The sequence below is a fragment of the Cyprinus carpio genome, chromosome A13 (genome assembly GCF_018340385.1).
Source record: "Cyprinus carpio isolate SPL01 chromosome A13, ASM1834038v1, whole genome shotgun sequence".
NCBI lineage: Eukaryota > Metazoa > Chordata > Actinopteri > Cypriniformes > Cyprinidae > Cyprinus > Cyprinus carpio.
In genome coordinates, this window is record NC_056584.1 from 28,698,829 (window position 1) to 28,716,328 (window position 17,500).

Consider the following 17,500-nt stretch of genomic DNA (forward strand, 5'->3'; position numbering starts at 1 on the left):
GACAGAGACAGACACACAGCATCAGCAGGAGCGAGACAGGGACATTAAATCTGTACAGAAAAACCTGACCGTTTAACAGGTTTGCAAGTGATTGCACAGATACTATTTAAACTGAACTGAGATGATGACATCACTGAATTCAGTGATGAACTGCTTTAACTGTCATTTTGTATTATTGACACACTGTTCTCCTAATTAATGTTGTTCAGTTGCTTTGACACAATCTGTTTAGTTTAGAGCGCTATATAAATAAAGATGACTTGAGCAGGGATTTCCTTCAGCCTTCAGTGTAAAAAATTATCTCCCGATGTTTTACAAGAAATACAGTTTCAGACTGTCTACTTCAAAATTTCACATTTACTTCAGTTTGTTACTTGCTGTTTCTTTGTCATTTAACTTTTGAAATTTACTAGTAACACTGACTAAAATCTGGCAGAAATACATGATTTACTGCAGCTGTAAATTACACTAAAAATAGGTTTACAAATAGTAGTTTTACTTGTAGTTTTACAATACTATTTCATTCTTTCTACTTCAAAATTCATGTTACTTGTTTCTTTGTTTCTACACCATTTTTTCAGTGAAAAGGTCACTTCAACACACAGCTACTATGATAAAGTTTTGAAAACCATTCTAAATTTGAAAGGATTTACAACAGTAACGACAGATGAATGCTTGTGCTGGAATCACATTCAGAATGATTTATTCCAGCTGATGAACGATAAAAACATCGCCAGCCAATCAGAATCCATCCTGCTGTTAAGAGAGCAATCATTTAAAGGGACAGATGACAAAACTGCAGCTCACTTACAACATTAATAATACACGCTGGTGTGCATGCTAATATATCATTCTGTGAACGGCCAGAAACAGAGCTGTGAAAAATCCCTCATGTTAACCTGGAGAACCTGACTGTATTTATCCTGCGTGTGTAAAAGATTATTATTATATCTTGTGTTCTCAGCATCTAGAGCTGCACTTTTTAGAATAGTCACACTATCTATACTAAAAACGTCAAAGAAAATTCTTTTATCAGTTTGTGCACTTGATCTTCTTAGAATAATCACACTATCTTTACTAAAAACGTCAAAGCATAGTGCAGAAGTATGTGAACTGCTGTTTAGAGGAACACATGAACTCACAGATGGCGGTGAGCGGCAGGTCGACGGGACTCATCTGCAGCAGGATCCCCGCCGTCTCTTTGACCAGAGGAACAGCTGTGGACATGATGATGACCACCATGACCAGCGTCAGACTGGGGTCCACGTAACACTGCCAGTTACACGGGCTCTCAGGGGCCAGGGGCCACACGTAGAACAGAGCCGAGGCCACCACCACCACCACCGAACCCAGCGCGTCATTCAACACGTGCAGCAGCACACCTGCGGAGAGACAGACGCGCTCACACCGACAGCAGACTCACTGCTGATGAGCGCTGAGACAGAGCACACACTCACCCCTGATGTTCAGAGGAGGCCCGTCGCTCCCAGCCTTCTCCTCCTGCAGGCCTGTGGATGGATAACGGACAAGTGTGGAGTGCAGATCCATGACAAACACAAACCTCCCAGCTCTGTGAGAGTCAAACATCACAGCTACACCATCAGCACGTGTCGTGCACAGTCAGCACACGGCAGATTATTCAGATTATCGACCAAAGTACAGTCAGAATCCAGACAATACTGTATTTTAGTAATTAATGCATGCGGATCTGTCCTAGTTAGCACACGTACATCGCATTGCAGGTACATGCAAATTAAATTTAAGCAGCAGATTTCAATGGATCACAGTCGTCAGTATTATCACAAACAAAATCCAATTTACAAAAATATACTGAAATAACTTTTACTGACAAAAATCAAAAAAAATTCACTTCTACAACCTAATATATCAGTCCTGAGTCTTCCATAACAAAAACCTATATATAAAGATTCACAAATCAAGACACATTCACTGGAGAAGCTAAGATATTAGGCCTGAGTCTGTTTTATTAAAAACTGATCAAAGTGATGTGAGTTTATGATTAAAACGAAACAAAAAAATAATAATTATGGATGGGCTCAGAAAAATTTACTTAATTTAAAGTGAAAACAGGTTTTCATTCCCATTGACAGATATATTATTTGTTCTTGTTTTAATCATAAACTCATTTAATTTTGTTCAACTTCAAAGACTTCATATTTTCATTTAGCAAATTTATCTTGATTTAAAGATGCGTTTCCCTTTCGAACGGTTTCTCCTGTTGCATTTAGATTTGGTTTGTGCAGCTACACCAGGGCTGGATGTAAATCAATTAGATTTGGTTTGTGCAGCTACACCAGGGCTGGATTAAGGTGGGTGCTACTGATGCTGCAGCATTAGGCCCATTCCTGAAATAGGCCCAGATGAAAACAGACGAGAACTTTCCAGAAGCTGAACAGTTTTCCTTTGCTATATTAACCTCAATAACGCCTATACACAGCGTTACTTACTTATTATACAGTTACTATTATTCTATATTCTTTGCGCTGTGACATTACTGACATAACCAGGCATGTTCATTTCCGTTATTTTTCCTAACCGACGCTTGTTAACCGATTATTAACAGTTATCCGACAAGGTTATTTTAAATTAGAATTGAATTAAATTAGAAAGGATAAGTGTCTGTGACCCATTAAAATATACTAACCAGAAAAACAAATTCACAAATCAAGACAATCATTCACTGGAGAAGCTAAGATATTAGGCCTGAGTCTGTTTTATTAAAAACTGATCAAAGTGATGTGAGTTTATGATTAAAACGAAACAAAAAAATAATAATTATGGATGGGCTCAGAAAAATTTACTTAATTTAAAGTGAAAACAGGTTTTCATTCCCATTGACAGATATATTATTTGTTCTTGTTTTAATCATAAACTCATTTTCATTTTGTTCAATTTTCAAAGACTTTTTTTGCTAATTTATCTTGATTTAAAGATGCGTTTCCCTTTCGAACGGTTTCTCCCATTGTAAATCAATTAGATTTGGTTTGTGCAGCTACACCTGTAAATCAATTAGATTTGGTTTGTGCAGCTACACCGGGGCCGGATTAAGGTGGGTGCTACTGATGCTGCAGCATTAGGCCCATTCCTGAAATAGGCCCAGATGAAAACAGACGAGAACTTTCCAGAAGCTGAACAGTTTTCCTTTGCTAAATAATTCTTACTAACGCCTATACACAGCGTTACTTATTTATTATACAGTTACTATTATTCTATATTCTTTGCATTGTGACGTTACTGACTTAACTAGGGATTTTCATTTCAGTTATTTTTCCTAACGACAACCGACACTCGTTAACCGATTATTAACTTTTAACCGACAAAGATTATTTTAAATTAAAATTGAATTAAATTAGAAAGGATAAGTGTATGTGACCCATTAAAAATACTAACAGAAAGACACAATAAAGCTATATAATTATAACAAATAAATAGGCCTACACAAGAAATATATTTTTACTATTTTAAATCATAAATTAAGAAAATGAACGAAAAACTGTATTTGTAGTATGCAGAGTTTTAGTTCATTTTTGTGCTGCGCGAAATGAACCCAGACGGCAGAAAGCGGCATCCTATTTTTCTTTAGGCTTATTTTACAAAAGCACAAAGGTTTGTTTTTATTGTGAATGTACACAAATAAAGGCAAACCTTTTACAATTCAGATTATCTTTATGACTAAAAAGAGTCATAAAAAAATCAAGTGAATTCATTTTGGTTTGTTGTTTATATTGCTATAGCTTCTTATTTTTAATTCTTGTTCTTTTCTAAATACTGTTCATTGAAAGGATTTGTTGTGGAGTGAGGGTACTTAAAATAGCCTAGCTATGTTTACAGTGTTTATTATAAATGTTTGTAAACATTTCGTCTTCATCATTACTACTATCTCAAAAAAAAAAAAAACGATATTTTTTTCCCCAAAAAAAACACTTTTTTTATATACGCGTAGCGTATTTTAAGCATGCAGCAAACCTTTTTAAATATTTTGATAAATTACTGAAAATAAATAAATGACTTTTAAACCGTTTAACTGATTGTATTAATTGGTCAAAATTAGCTGATGCATTTTGCTGCATTTTAGCGCACTCAGAAACCGGTGACTGTGAGAGAATCAGCAGAGCTTAGCATGTACAAGCTTTTGTCATCGTTGAATCTTTCTCAGACATTTCCAAACGTCAAAATTGGGTTGCATGTCTATCTGGGCATGATGGTGTCCAGTGCCTCCGGCGAGCGGAGCTTCTCAAAGTTGGGAATAGTCAAAGGAGAGCTGCGGTCTTCAATGGGGCAGGTGCTGCGCAGCATTCACTCACTAACCAGAAACGATCAAAACCACACTGACACGATCGAAGAATTAGTGCTTGCTCAGGCTCGAAAATCAGCAATATAAGTAGCAGCACTAGCTCAGTAGTAAGAGTGACAATATGCCTAGATTAAAGCCCAGTTCAGACTGCACGATTTTAGCCCCGATTTTGGCTCGCCGACAGGTTTTGAGAAATCGCAGACAAATGCCCGAAATCACAGGCAAATCGGTGCTCGTTCACGTGAGTGACAATCGCACAGTGTGAATGAGCAAAGACGCGATCTGAGAGAAACGCGATTCAAAATCCTGCTGTGTGAAAAGTGTTCTGACTGAAAACTACGTCAGCCAATGAGAGAGCAAGATACAGAGCAGCGGAGAGGAGTTATAGACCACAATATCAGCAAGCATGGCTTTGTTTCAGAAAAAGGCTTCTTCTCGGTCTATTTGGACCCAAGAAATGGAAGAAAAATTATTAGATTTTTTTTCGTATTGCAAGCTTCTTGCGGGCTACCATTTTTAATAATAATCCCAGTCTCACGTGAGAACTCCAGTCTTGCACGCGTGATATCGCGTTAGTCATGCAGTGTGAAAAGAACAGTGACCCGACTACTTCGAAAATCGTGCAGTCTGAACTCGGCTTTAGTTGATTTGGTTTAGCCTTTTCTGCATTAAGTGCATTTTTCAGACAATTACTATTGAATGTTGATGTTACATAGCTTGATGTTAATCTCGAGTTGTTACGATAATACATCATTATTATTTTTCATGTTCAGTAAAGGCTGGCTGGTGGCGTCGCTTCTTGGTCGGTCTGATGTACGGTGAGTGTCGAATGCACATGCACCAATGCCGAGAAAAAATAGGCCCTTTTTGCGCTGCAGCATCAGGCCCAGTTTGGTCTTCATCCGGCCCTGAGCTACACGAACATGATCAGATCAGACTTCAGTATCACAGTAAACAGGATTTTCCCCATAGCGTGATTAACATAACGGGAGAGACCGTTCAATGGGGGACAAGATAGAAATACTGAGGAAGATATTCATTTTTTGCAGTGCACGTAACATTTAATGCCATGACTTTATGAATTTAAGACTTTCTGCACTGAGTTAAGAGCTTTTAACTCAGGGTGTCAAACTCAGTTCCTGGAGGGCTTAGATTTAACCCTAATTAAACACACCTGATCTGACCAATCAAGTCCTTCAGGTTTTTTTTTTTTTTTTTTAAACTACATTGTGTGTTGGGGCAGGATTGGAACAACACTCTGCAGGGAGTTTGACAGCCCTGTTTTAACTTGTGAACAAAGACTTTTTAAGACCCTCAGAAACCCTGCTGTCAGCTCTTAAATAGATATTTAGAAAAATAAGATGTTTATGATTTCGAATGAATGTAAAACTAACTTTCAAAGAGGTTTATCAGATGTTTGCACACAGTAGAAGCTTTGTACATGAAGCGCTCTTTAAAAGGCATCTGAACAGCTCTGACGCTGCTAAACATGAAGCGTTACGATCAGCACCTGTTTCTTCCTCCGCCGCGTCCTCCTCATCCTCCTTGCGCGGCACTGACGCGTCTTTCTGCCGCCTCGCGCGCAGGCAGCTGCAGTCCTGGAAGATAAGCAGCCCGAGCACGTTCACCGCGAGCCCCAGCGAGCCCACGATCAGCACCAGCGGCGGGTCATCGATGGCCTGCGGCATGGCGAGCCTCTTCAGCGACTCCATGGACACGGAGAAGCAGAGCGCGGCGAGGAACACGGCGTTGGCCAGCGCGCCCACCACCTCCGCGCGGCCCATTCCGTACGTGAAGCGCCCCGAGCCCGCGCGCCGCGACACCCGCGCCGCCGTCAGCCCGACGCACAGCGACAGGATGTCCGACAGCATGTTGAACGAGTCCGACACCAGCGCGATGGAGTTGCCCATGTACCCCGCCACGATCTCCGCCACGAAGAAGATGACGGTGATGACCAGCATCAGGATCAGGCGGCACGTCTTGCCGCTGTAGCGCCCCATGATCGCGTGCGTTCAGCTCGGTGAGGAGGACGAAGATGCGCGAGAGATGCGCGGAGGTCTCACTGGATATCACCTGTCGGGCTCACGTTGCGGAGAATGAGTTGGCACTTTTCCACGCGCTGATGATTCGCTTCAGGTCTCCAGTGACTCCTGCGATTCTGCTATTGACAGCCGAAACAGCGCGCGTCTGAGGCGGCTCCTCGCCGGATTCTTGTCATTGTCACCTTTGAACACTCATCCAGCTGGCTTTTTTCTGCTGACAGACTGCGTTTGAGGGTTAGTTAGTTCCATGCAGGTCAGCGGGGTCATTTATGCGTACTGTAAACGCAGTCATACATTAAACAGCCTTTGGCACACCCGAGCTGGATAAGAGAATTTCATCTGGCATCATAAACCTTTCTTATCTAACGAACTAATTCATCTTCTGCTTGTCAAGCTTTTATTTTTCTCGTGTCCTCAAACAACTGTCAAATGAAATCTGTGCAAGCACTTTTTCGTTCGTTTGGTGATGCTGCTCTCCGGAAAATCAAAACCCAAGGGGGTTCCACACAGTATTTAAAGCAACACACAGCACAGGCGAAAAACAGCCGAAGACACAGAGCTAACAGACATCACTGTAATTCTCCAGTTGATTCATTACGTTAAGAATTGTAGGTAAAATAATAAACAGATTTGGTCCCGCTTTATATTAGGTGTCTTTAAATAGGCTAATAAAGCAATGAATTGTTGGGTAAAATGAACCTGTTGTGTTGATGTTGAATCTGGAAACACTTGCGGGCGGGTTCCGGGTGAAGGACAGCTCTGGTGCTATGGTTAGGTCAACAGTGTAATTATAGAAGTACAGAAATTAATTACAGATGGTATTGTCAAATATAACAAGTACAATGTAAAAATATGTACGTGCGCAATAAATGCATTGTATCAAATTAATAACTTAAATATAAGTATAGTGTAGTTAAGGGTCCAGTAAATTAATTAATTGCATGACAGGACTTCTGTTTCAACTTGCAAATGAGGCATTGTCTAATTAAATATGCACTAATTTGCACACATTCCTAGAACACAGATCTGAACATTAGCTGAAACCAGGCTTAAAAGTCTTTGATTTCTCTTTTTATAAATCCATAAATCAGAAAATACTGTCAAGAGACAGAAAACAAACACATTTTCACCCTGTTTTTAGGAATAAAATGTTGTAGAAATCAGTGTGAATGAAATATGATTTAACCTTCAGAATATACAGTAGAGAGGAATAAAACTGTGAAGTTTGCTGTTTGTATGAGAAAAAACTGTAAAGATTGAAATCTACAGATGCAAATAGATAAAGTGCAATAAAATAATTACGTCAGTGTGTATTTGGGATGATTTCTTTCCAGTACTCTGAAAGAAGAGATATGATGCAGGAGCAAAACAGACCAAAAACTGAGCAGTGCATGTAAAGCAGTGGTTTTGTCTGCAGATGTGGTTCAGACTCTGTGTGTGTGTTGTGCTGAGCAGCAGAAAGCAGGTTTTCCTCAGCGTACGTGCACAGGGCTTGAATGACCGTGACTGTAAGAAGAAACCGGTCTGTCACCTGTAGTTAGAGAGCACAGGTGATCGGTGTGAACGTGTGGCTGAAGTCCAGAGCGTCCTCGTTACTGATCTACACTGAGCTTTACTCCCATCTGCTGGAGCACAGACACTGACACTGACTTTAACACATCAACATCCCACTGCATGAACTAACATCAACAACCAGCGATACATTTGTGACAGAATTTATTCATCTTTATGTTAGATAAAACTCTTCATTGCTAGCTCATGTCAGCTCAGCTCCATTAAATAATATTCATAGATACAACTTTTGATTTTAATCATGTATAGGTAGATGCACAGACATTACCGTTAAAATTAACTAATGCTTTAAAAGTGTTTTTCAATGTTCAACTAATGTTAACAAATGGAACCTTATTGTAAAGTGTCACTGATTTCTTGAAATACTTGGAAGGAAGAGACATTCCACTTTGGGAAATGATTTATTCTTCAAGTCAGACATCAAATATAACACAATGAACCTCATGCTGAATACACAACTGAGCTTTGGAATACAATAATTAACAGAAGCGGCTTCAATCAAAGGAGAGAGGAGCAGAAACACTCTTTCTGGTACTCTGACATCAGAAGCAAACAAACACCGAACAGAATCATAAGCATGTGAGGAATTTGCTCAGAGTAACAGTACAATAAAGTTCAACATGCTGAGCTTAAAATCAGCAGAACTGAGGAGATTTAGAGACCCAACAAATCCACAAAGTCTGGAAGGAATCACAAATGAACACGAGAATCGGTGAATAATAACACACTTCAGATCACTGCCACATTCCTCTCCAACGGAACAAAAAAATGTTGTTTCCAACAAACTGGAAACGCGACAGCAGGATCGTGTGATTGTGTTTACAGCGTCTGTCATCTAGTGCAGCTTCCATGTTTTATTAGGTGACACTTTACACATGCATTTGACTATAGATCACAGATTGAGTGAAAGCAGCTCATCCTAAACTCCTGCTAAGAGCCTGTTCAACCAGAAAGATGTTCAGATCTGCTGAGTGTGAAATCCTGAACCTGTTCGGTCACATGACTGTAGGGTAGAGAAACCACCGCCCCATGAATGGATGAGTTATTAAAGGATCATAAAGAAGGTTTAACAATAGAGGCTGGGAAATTTAAAAACTTTTTCAGGAAACAAACAGAGAATTTGTGGAGAAATCTACATAATTTCAGTAGTGATTCTTCATTCGGTACATTCATTACCTCTTGTTTCCCGATGAAGGTGGCAGATGTTATTCTAACAACACTAACACAACAGATCTTACATATGAAGCCTTCAGATGCAAATGCCTCCAAGTCCAAGAGATTTTTTCTTTTAAATTAGCTTCTTTTTTTTCAATCAGGCTCCTATGTTTAGGTTCAGTAATTTATCTTTAATAGCAAAGAAAAGGTTATTAGTCAGTTGCTAAATGCCTTGGTTTCAAAAATGCTCAAATAAAAATGCTCATTTAAAAGAAAAAAAAATCTCAGGTTTTTGCATGTGAAGTCTTCATGTGGAGTTACATTTGTGCCAAAAGTGTCAACTGGATTGTTCAGTGCATCTGTCCAGCTGTTATCACTGTTGTATTATGGGTGTGATTGGTTCAGCTCATTTTATGCTTTCTGTAATATTCTCCAAACACCCAGCTACACAAACAGAACAATATATATTTTTTTCTAAAAAGAGTTTCTAAAACTTTCAGATGCATTTATTCTTCTGTTCTATAAATGTGAATGAATCTATAGTCTACAATGATCTTCCATTTTTTCCAAAATCCATTTTTTTATCTGGATATCTGAGAGCAGAAATTAAAACACAAATGAATGACTCAAAACAGCAGCAGACAGACAAATGTACTGTACAAAGCAGTCGAGGCTTTTGGCACAAACTGAACTCCATACTTACGGAGGGAAAGTGTGTGAAACATGGGAAAAGAAAACATGAACATATGCACTTCTGTCATATTGTCTGAAGTGACATCCCTGCGTGCGCAGAGCAGATGGTCTGGTCATAACGTGCCGCGTTTGTTTTAGCCAATTACAGAAGAGATTGTGCATCTGAAGCTCTTGTTTATTGGTAAATCTAGAGAGTTAAAATCACGGTGTGGCCGAACACACATCTGAGAGTGACGGAGAGCGCTGGATCTCAGGACGCGTCTGACGGGACGTGCTCCTCGAAGCCCTCGCTCTCGCGCACCAGCGCTCGCTCCAGGATCACGCGGCCCTCCTTGTAGCGCTGGCTGTCCTCGGTGGCGAACTCGTAGATCCAGCCCAGCTTGCTGTTGCAGTTCTTGCAGCTGACGTCTCGCACCATGTGTCTGCCGGTCAGCATCACGCGGTCCTGCACCTCGCTGTACTGCAGGTTCACCACCTGAAACACATCACAGGACGTTAGCATCAGCGCCGCGCTCGCGCTGCATTAGCGATCGGCCTGTCGCGCACGTGCCTTGTTGAAGAGGAAGGCGCGTCCGGTGGCGCCGGTGAAGCGTGTGGAGATCAGCTCGGAGCGGTTGGTCAGGATGGTGTCACAGTTAGCGCAGGAGAACAGGCGCGTCCCGCCGATGTGATCCAAGAAGATGCGGCCCATGATTAACACACACACCTGAGAGAGAGAGAGAGAGATAGAGAGAGAGAGAGACGCGGCGTCACACACACACACACCAGTAGCGCTTCTGCAGCACAGTTTAAACTCTATAAGAGCAAGTGGAGGAAATGGAATGGAACCCAATACAGTCTCTAAATGTTCACCTCTTATGTTAGAAACACATTAAAATTTAACATCCAACAGATCTTTATTTACTTAATGAAAATATACTGAAATATCTTTTACTGTCCCTTCTGATCTCACCACAACAGTGCTGCTCTTCCTCTTCCGGATCTGTCTTGTTTTCCAGTACAAATGTCTAAATATTCTTAAATCAAGACACATTCACTGGAGAAGATCACTGATGCAAAATAAATCCTGTTTTCTGAGAAACTGATCAAATATCTGCCAGTGGACTCAGAAAAAGAAATTTAATTCAAAGTGAAAACAAGCCCATTATCAGACATTTGTTCTTAAACTCACTTCATTGTTCAGTTTCTCAGAAGACAGGACTTCATATCTTCACTGTGCATCTCCAGTAAACGTATCTTGATTTAAAGGTGCCATAGAATGCATTGATACTACATTTTAAATTGTTCTCTGATATCTACATAGAAGGTATGTGGCTTAGGTAAGGGCAAAAAATCTCCAGAAACTGATCTACGTGTCCAGTTACAACCCCAGGATTTGTCCCTAGAATGAAATGGTCTGTTATTACCTTATTTGGAATGGTCATGAATAATAATGTTGAGCTCTGCTCTGATTGGCTGTTTGGCTCATTTCATTAGCTCACTCAGCAGGAGGAACACAGGGAAGATATATATTTCAGTCTCTCGCAGTTATATCGCTGGGTAATTATACTGTATATAAAATGCGGGCATCAGGGAGCCGCTATTAATAATTCACTTTGGAGATTTTTGATCGCACGTGCTCTGTGTAAACTACAGCGGCGGTATTCACCACACTTTCTGAGAGATCAGATGCTTGTCAGTGTCACTCAGGATCTGTAAATCATTCGCCATCATCCTCAGACATCTCTCCGTACTCTGTTTGTGTGAGAAGTGAAATCTTATGTTCTGTAATATAACAGCAAGCAGCTAGCTCTGTCCCTTTAGTGGCTCGTGTTATTTGTTTTCTGTGCCTTTCTGAATACACACCCCACCCCTGCTCCGCCTGGAACATTACATTTACTTCCATGATCTGCCATCTCTGCTTGTTTCTTCACAACACCTGCAGAGCTTCTGATGATTGGGCTGCGGGAACATGGGCGGGTTTATGCAGATGTTGGGGGCGTAAGTATTAGTGATCCCGACTGTAACGTCACAGTCGGTGCTATGTTCTGATTCGCCTGTGTTTCAGCGCTCTTTTGCATGCACAGACTTACATAAGTAGGAAGAAACAATGGTTTGAGGCTCAGGGTGTCTTTCCAGGTGCAGAACTCTTATTATTTAACTGTGCCAAGATAAATACAGTTCTCCATTCTATGGCTCCTTGAGTAGAGGATGTTTAGATATTTGGAAAACCAGACAGGAATACCGAGGAAGAGCATCATTTTGGCAGCGCGTGCAACATTAAACGTCATGACTTTGCGTTTCTGCTCCGATTTCAGAGCGTTTAAGGCCTTAATTTGCGAAGAGACGAATGGAGAGTGTTTCAGAGATCCTGCAGTAGATCAGATCAGATCAGATCAGGAGGACAGAAGCGTCTGACGCTGCGATGTGAAAGAAGGAATCAGTAAAGCTGCTGTAATGAAGCTCGTCTGCTGTGTGTTCATCTGTCCGCCGCGCAGCATCACCACAACAACAACAACAACAACAACAGCAGCAGCAGCAGCAGCAGAAACACGCTGCAGACGCTCTGTTCGAGAAAAAGGCGCAGTCAGAGCAAAGCAGCTGGTTAACTGGTTAGTATGAGATCAACTCTTACCAGCCGCTTCAGATCGAGCGCTTGTTTATTCGCGTTCAGCTCGCGTTGTTGTTTTCTTTCAGCTCTTCCTCCAGACTTTATATCAACATCCGGCGCGGTGACGTGCGCGATGACGCTGTACGTGCTGGTACACGTGTCACGACAACAGCTGTCTGGACGTTCATAACAAAACGTGATACAGCATTCCTATAGAAAAAAAAACATTATATACACACACACATACATGATTACTCTCTTTCTTCTTAAATTAATAATAAAAGGTATTAAAACGTGGACTGTTTGATCTTTCTCTCTTTCTTTGGTGTTGTGTAATGTTTTGCTGTGTGTGAATCATTGTCTTTCTTGTGATCTTCAGTCTCTGTTCTGTGTTTAATTATTGATTAATTTAACAATGTAAAACGTTTTAGACTAGAGACTAGTAGATATGTCAATAATTAAAATAGTTCGTTTTTTGTTATTCATTTGATTTAAACTATTCATGCTGCTATTTGTATACTTATTTATGTATTATTATTATTATTATTTTCGCCACATTCATTTACCCGTGTTGTTGTGCCTTTTAATGAGAATTATGAGTGTGAGTATGTGTGTGTGTTAGTCTCTCTCTCTCTCTCTCTCTCTCTCTCTCTCTCTCTCTCTCTCTCTCTCTGTGTGTGTGTGTGTATTAGATTAGATTAGATTAGATTCAACTTTATTGTCACTGCACATGTAAGGTACAAGGCAACGAAATGCAGTTGGCATCTAACCAGAAGTGCAATAAGCAGTAAGTACAGAATATACAGTGTCTACAATATGTTACAAATGTACAATAAATATACAGATAAGGCAGTATTATGGACATAATTTACAGATTTTTAAATATGAAACTATGAACATCATTTACACTATTGCAATGGACAGTAAAATGCATAGAAAATATTGCAGTGTGCAAATGGATTATTCAGTGTTCTGGATGAACAGACAGTAGTGCAAGTAATAGCAAGTTTACCGCTCCTGAAGCGCCTCCTGGAGGGCAGGAGGTTAAACAGTCTATTCCATTATATATATATAGTATCTTCCACTCTTAATACTCATGGCTGAAGTGTCCTTGAGCAAGGCACTGAACCCCCAGTTGCTCCCCGGGCGCTGGATATATAGCTGCCCACTGCTCCGGGTGTGTGTTCACGGTGTGTTCACTTCTCACTGCTGTGTGTGTGCACTTGGATGGGTTAAATGCAGAGCACCTATTTCGAGTATGGGTTACCATACTTGACAAATGTCACGACTTTCACTTAGACAGCGTTTCCTCTGGATGTCCTCAATAGCAGGAATTGGTGTCCCTGTGATGCGTTGGGCAGTTTTCACCACCCTCTGCAGTGCCTTGCGGTCAGCAACAGAGCAGTTCCCATACCAGACTGTGATGCAGCTGGTCAGGATGCTCTCGATCACACACCGGTAGAAGTTCATCACTATGGCTGAGCCTTCTTGACCAGGCTGGAGGTGCTTGTGGTCCAGGACAGGTCCTCCGAGATGGTGGTTCCCAGGAACTTGAAGCTGGAGACACGTTCAACAACCAACAACCGTTAATGTGAATGGGGTCGTGCGTGCTTCCTTTCTTCTTCCTGAAATCCACAATGAGCTCCTTTGTCTTGCTGGTGTTAAGGAGCAGGTTGTTGTCAGTGCACCATGTGGACAGGTGCTGTACCTCCTCCCTGTAGGCAGTCTCATCGTTGTCTCTGATGAGGCCAATAACCGTGGTGTCGTCTGCAAACTTAATGATGGAATGTAGAGGGAGTAGAGGAATGGACTCAGCACACAGCCCTGTGGTACGCCGGTGTTGAGTGTGATGGTGGTGGAGCAGGTGTGGCCTGACCTAACAAGCTGAGGCCTGTTGGTCAGAAAGTCCATAATAGAACATAAAGTGTTAAATGCTGAGCTGAAGTCAACAAACAACATCCGTACATATGTGTTGTTATTGTCCAGGTGTGTGAGTACAGAGTGTAGCACTGTGCATACTGCATCCTCTGTGCTCTTGGCAAAGTGGTGTGGGTCCAGTTTTGGTGGGAGGCAGTCCTTGAGCTGTGCTAGAACCAGTCGCTCAAAACACTTCATAACAAACACACAAAGCACTTGTATGTTTGTGTGTGTGTGTGTATCTGTGTGTGTGTGTGTGTGTGTGTGTGTGTGTGTGTGAGTGTGATAGTGATAGTGATAGTGTGTGTGTGTTTGTGTGTGTGTGTGCATGTGTGATAGTGTGTGTGTGCGTGTGTGTTTGTGTGTGTGTGTGTGTTACTGTGTGATAGTGTGTGTGTGTATGTGATAGTGTGTGTGATAGTGTGTGTGTGTGTTTGTGATAGTGTGTGTGTGTGTGATAGTGTGTGTGTTTGTGTGTGTGTGTGTGTGTGTGTGTTTGTGAGTGTTTGTGTTTGTGTCTGTGTGTGTGTGTTTGTGAGTGTGTGTGTGTGAGTGTGTGTGTAAGAGTGTGTGTGTGCATGCGAGTATGTGTGTGTGTGTGTGTGTGTGTGTGTGTGTGAGAGTGTGTGTGTGTGTGTTTAATGTGATAGTGTGTGTGTGTGTGTGTTTGTGATAGTGTGTGTGTGAGTGTGATAGTGTGTGTGTGTGTGTGTGTGTGTGTGTGTGTGTGTGTGTCTCATGTGTGTGTGTGTGTGTGTGTGTGTGTGTGTGTGTGTGTGTGTATCTGTGTGTGTGTGTGTGTGTGTCCGGCAGGGGGCGCAGCGCGGGTTCATTAGTGTGGTCATTATCTCTGAAGGTAAGTGGAGATTCTGCTCTACATCTTCAGCGCTTATTCTTCATCTCTTTGGTCTCTGAAGCTGTATTCAGTCTCTCTCAGGTCGATCTGTTAGCTGTGTGTAATGTCGGAGTGTTAGTCGCTGGTTTGTGCTGCTGAGGGTCTTCAGCTGCTTTAGCTCGGTTAGCTGCACTGGCTAACACCGATCCTCGACACCGGACACATTAATAATCATCTTTCATCTGAATGTCATCTTCTGATCTCATGCTGAAGTGGCGCGCGGTCTCGGGGTGTGTGTGTGTGTGTGTTGTTCTGATGATTTGAGCTGTTTGTGTGCACAAGTCGTGTTTGTAAGTTAGTGCTAATCGTGCTAACAGCACTTTACTGGAGATTTATTCGCTGTTTTAATATTTTAGCATTAAAATCAAAGAGTTTCACTGAGAAAATGACTTTGATTTACGGTCATGGATCTTAAGGATGAAAAATAGACATGATTTCTGATGCCCCAACAAAGAGATATTTCTTAATTATGGAAATGAATACATTTTGTTTTTAAAAACAGTAATATATGTGTGTTGATGAAGAGCTGCCGCACATTAAAGCTGCTGAGATCCTGAAATAACTCACTTAACCCCTCACGAAATTAAATCTCATTGTTTAAACCGGGGTGATTGACCGCGTGTCTCTGTCGTTTAAAGGTCAGAGGTCATGTTCTCAGGAGGCTCCTGGGTCTGGTGTTTGGTGTCATGTGAGACGCTGATGTTGGACTGCTGTGTTTCTCTAAATATATTCTGGCCTGGGCCTCCAGAGATATAATTATATATTTACACTCTGCAGAGACACACACTGTGTTTCTGATCTCGTGCTCTTCTGTTCCTCACACACTAAACATCAGACCTGTTCATACAGACCTAGAGGTGATGAAAATATGACCATCCCAGATCAGGATGAGTGTGTGTCTTCATCAGGTTTGTAGAAATGTAGCACTGCATCAGTGTCTCAGCAATGGATGCTCTGCAGTGAATGGGTGCCGTCAGAATGAGAGTCCAAACAGCTGATAAAAACATCACAATAATCCACAAGTAATCCACAGCACTCCAGTCCATCAGTTAACATCTGGAGAACACAAAAGATGAAACACATCCAGCATTAAGATGTTTTTAACTCAAATACATAGAGTCTATAATCCATAATAACACTTCCTCCAGTGAAAAAGTGTTCTGGTGTGAATCAGGAGAGAAATCTGCACAGATCAAGCAGCGTTTAAACACAGCTCTAAACAAATATGTGTCTGGATTTTGATGTGAGAGAGAACAGCAGATGCACTTTTTCACTGGAGGAAGTGTTATTATGGATTATGGACTCGCATTTGAGTTAAAAACCTCTTAATGCTGGGTTAGTTTTTTACAAACGCACCTTTTGGCTTCACAATATGTTAATTAAAAATAATACAATTGACAATATAAAGTCAACCGTCGTAATCGTCAGATAAAGTGACTGATCAGAACCTGATGGATGAGTGCAGCTGCAGGAGAATTCATGCATTATATTTATATTCATTTATTTCTAAAGCTCTAATGTTGTTCAGCTGTGTGAGTGTGTTCCTCCTCTTCCTCCTCAGCTGGACGGAGCGGTCATGTCTGCGCAGGCGTGATGGTCTGAGGCGGTCAGCGGCGGCCGAGCGTGGGATGTTGCGCTGGACGGTGCACCTGGAGGGCGGCCCGCGGAGGGTCAACCACGCGGCGGTGGCGGTCGGACACAAGGTGTACTCCTTCGGAGGATACTGCTCCGGAGAAGACTACGAGACCCTGAGACAGATCGACGTGCACGTCTTCAACACCGGTTAGTGTTCCTGTAGCTCAGGGTCAGAGGTCATGGTTAGGATGAGCTGATCAGTCAGTGTGTGTCTGGATCTCTCAGTGTCTCTGCGCTGGACGAAGCTGCCGCCGGTGCGGACCGGAGGAAGGGAACACGCTCGGGAAGTGCCCTACATGCGCTACGGACACACGGCGGTGCTGGTGGACGAGACGGTGCTGATCTGGGGCGGGAGGAACGACACCGAGGGCGCGTGTAACGTGAAACAACACTCCTAAGTCAGAATGTTTCAGAAGCAACTCCTCAAATGATCCTCACAAATATTTTACACTTGTTCTTTTCTATACCAAATATCGCATTACTCATTTTATATGCCAAAAATACAGAAAGAATATAGAAAAACACAACCAGTTTATGTGCCTCAGATGTTGAGTGAATATCGCCAAATATTACGCACAAATAATGCTTTTTTTCACTCAAAATCTGAGCTCGGATCAAGAAACACACAACCTGTGCTAAATGAAAGAAAACAAGATAATTAAACGATTGAATCCAGAATTTGGTAC

The 17,500-nt window shown here is 41.7% G+C and overlaps 3 protein-coding genes across 3 annotated transcripts in view; 1 reads left to right on the forward strand and 2 right to left on the reverse strand.

Annotated features, from left to right (window-relative positions):
• Positions 1-6,960, reverse strand: part of slc30a10 (solute carrier family 30 member 10) — a 7,362-nt gene extending 402 nt beyond the window's left edge. The window contains exons 1-3 of the mRNA XM_042769585.1: positions 5,826-6,960; positions 1,458-1,508; positions 1,143-1,382 (exon numbers count right to left, since the gene is read on the reverse strand). Of these exons, the coding sequence (XP_042625519.1) occupies positions 1,143-1,382; positions 1,458-1,508; positions 5,826-6,315 (781 nt within the window). The 5' untranslated portion in view covers positions 6,316-6,960. The remainder of the gene's footprint in view (positions 1-1,142; positions 1,383-1,457; positions 1,509-5,825) is intronic.
• A 1,354-nt stretch (positions 6,961-8,314) lies between these two features.
• On the reverse strand, positions 8,315-12,513 carry LOC109101069 (protein yippee-like 5). Its single transcript, XM_042769586.1, has 3 exons — positions 12,392-12,513; positions 10,328-10,483; positions 8,315-10,252 (listed from the first exon to the last, which is right to left on the reverse strand). The coding sequence occupies exons 2-3, from the start codon at positions 10,466-10,468 to the stop codon at positions 10,028-10,030; spliced, it is 366 nt and encodes a 121-aa protein (XP_042625520.1). The 5' UTR covers positions 10,469-10,483; positions 12,392-12,513; the 3' UTR covers positions 8,315-10,027.
• Positions 12,514-15,385: 2,872 nt separating this feature from the next.
• LOC109105627 (kelch domain-containing protein 3-like) overlaps positions 15,386-17,500 on the forward strand; it is a 23,572-nt gene continuing 21,457 nt past the window's right edge. Inside the window, exons 1-3 of the mRNA XM_042769587.1 lie at positions 15,386-15,409; positions 16,741-16,961; positions 17,040-17,195. Of these exons, the coding sequence (XP_042625521.1) occupies positions 16,808-16,961; positions 17,040-17,195 (310 nt within the window). The 5' untranslated portion in view covers positions 15,386-15,409; positions 16,741-16,807. The remainder of the gene's footprint in view (positions 15,410-16,740; positions 16,962-17,039; positions 17,196-17,500) is intronic.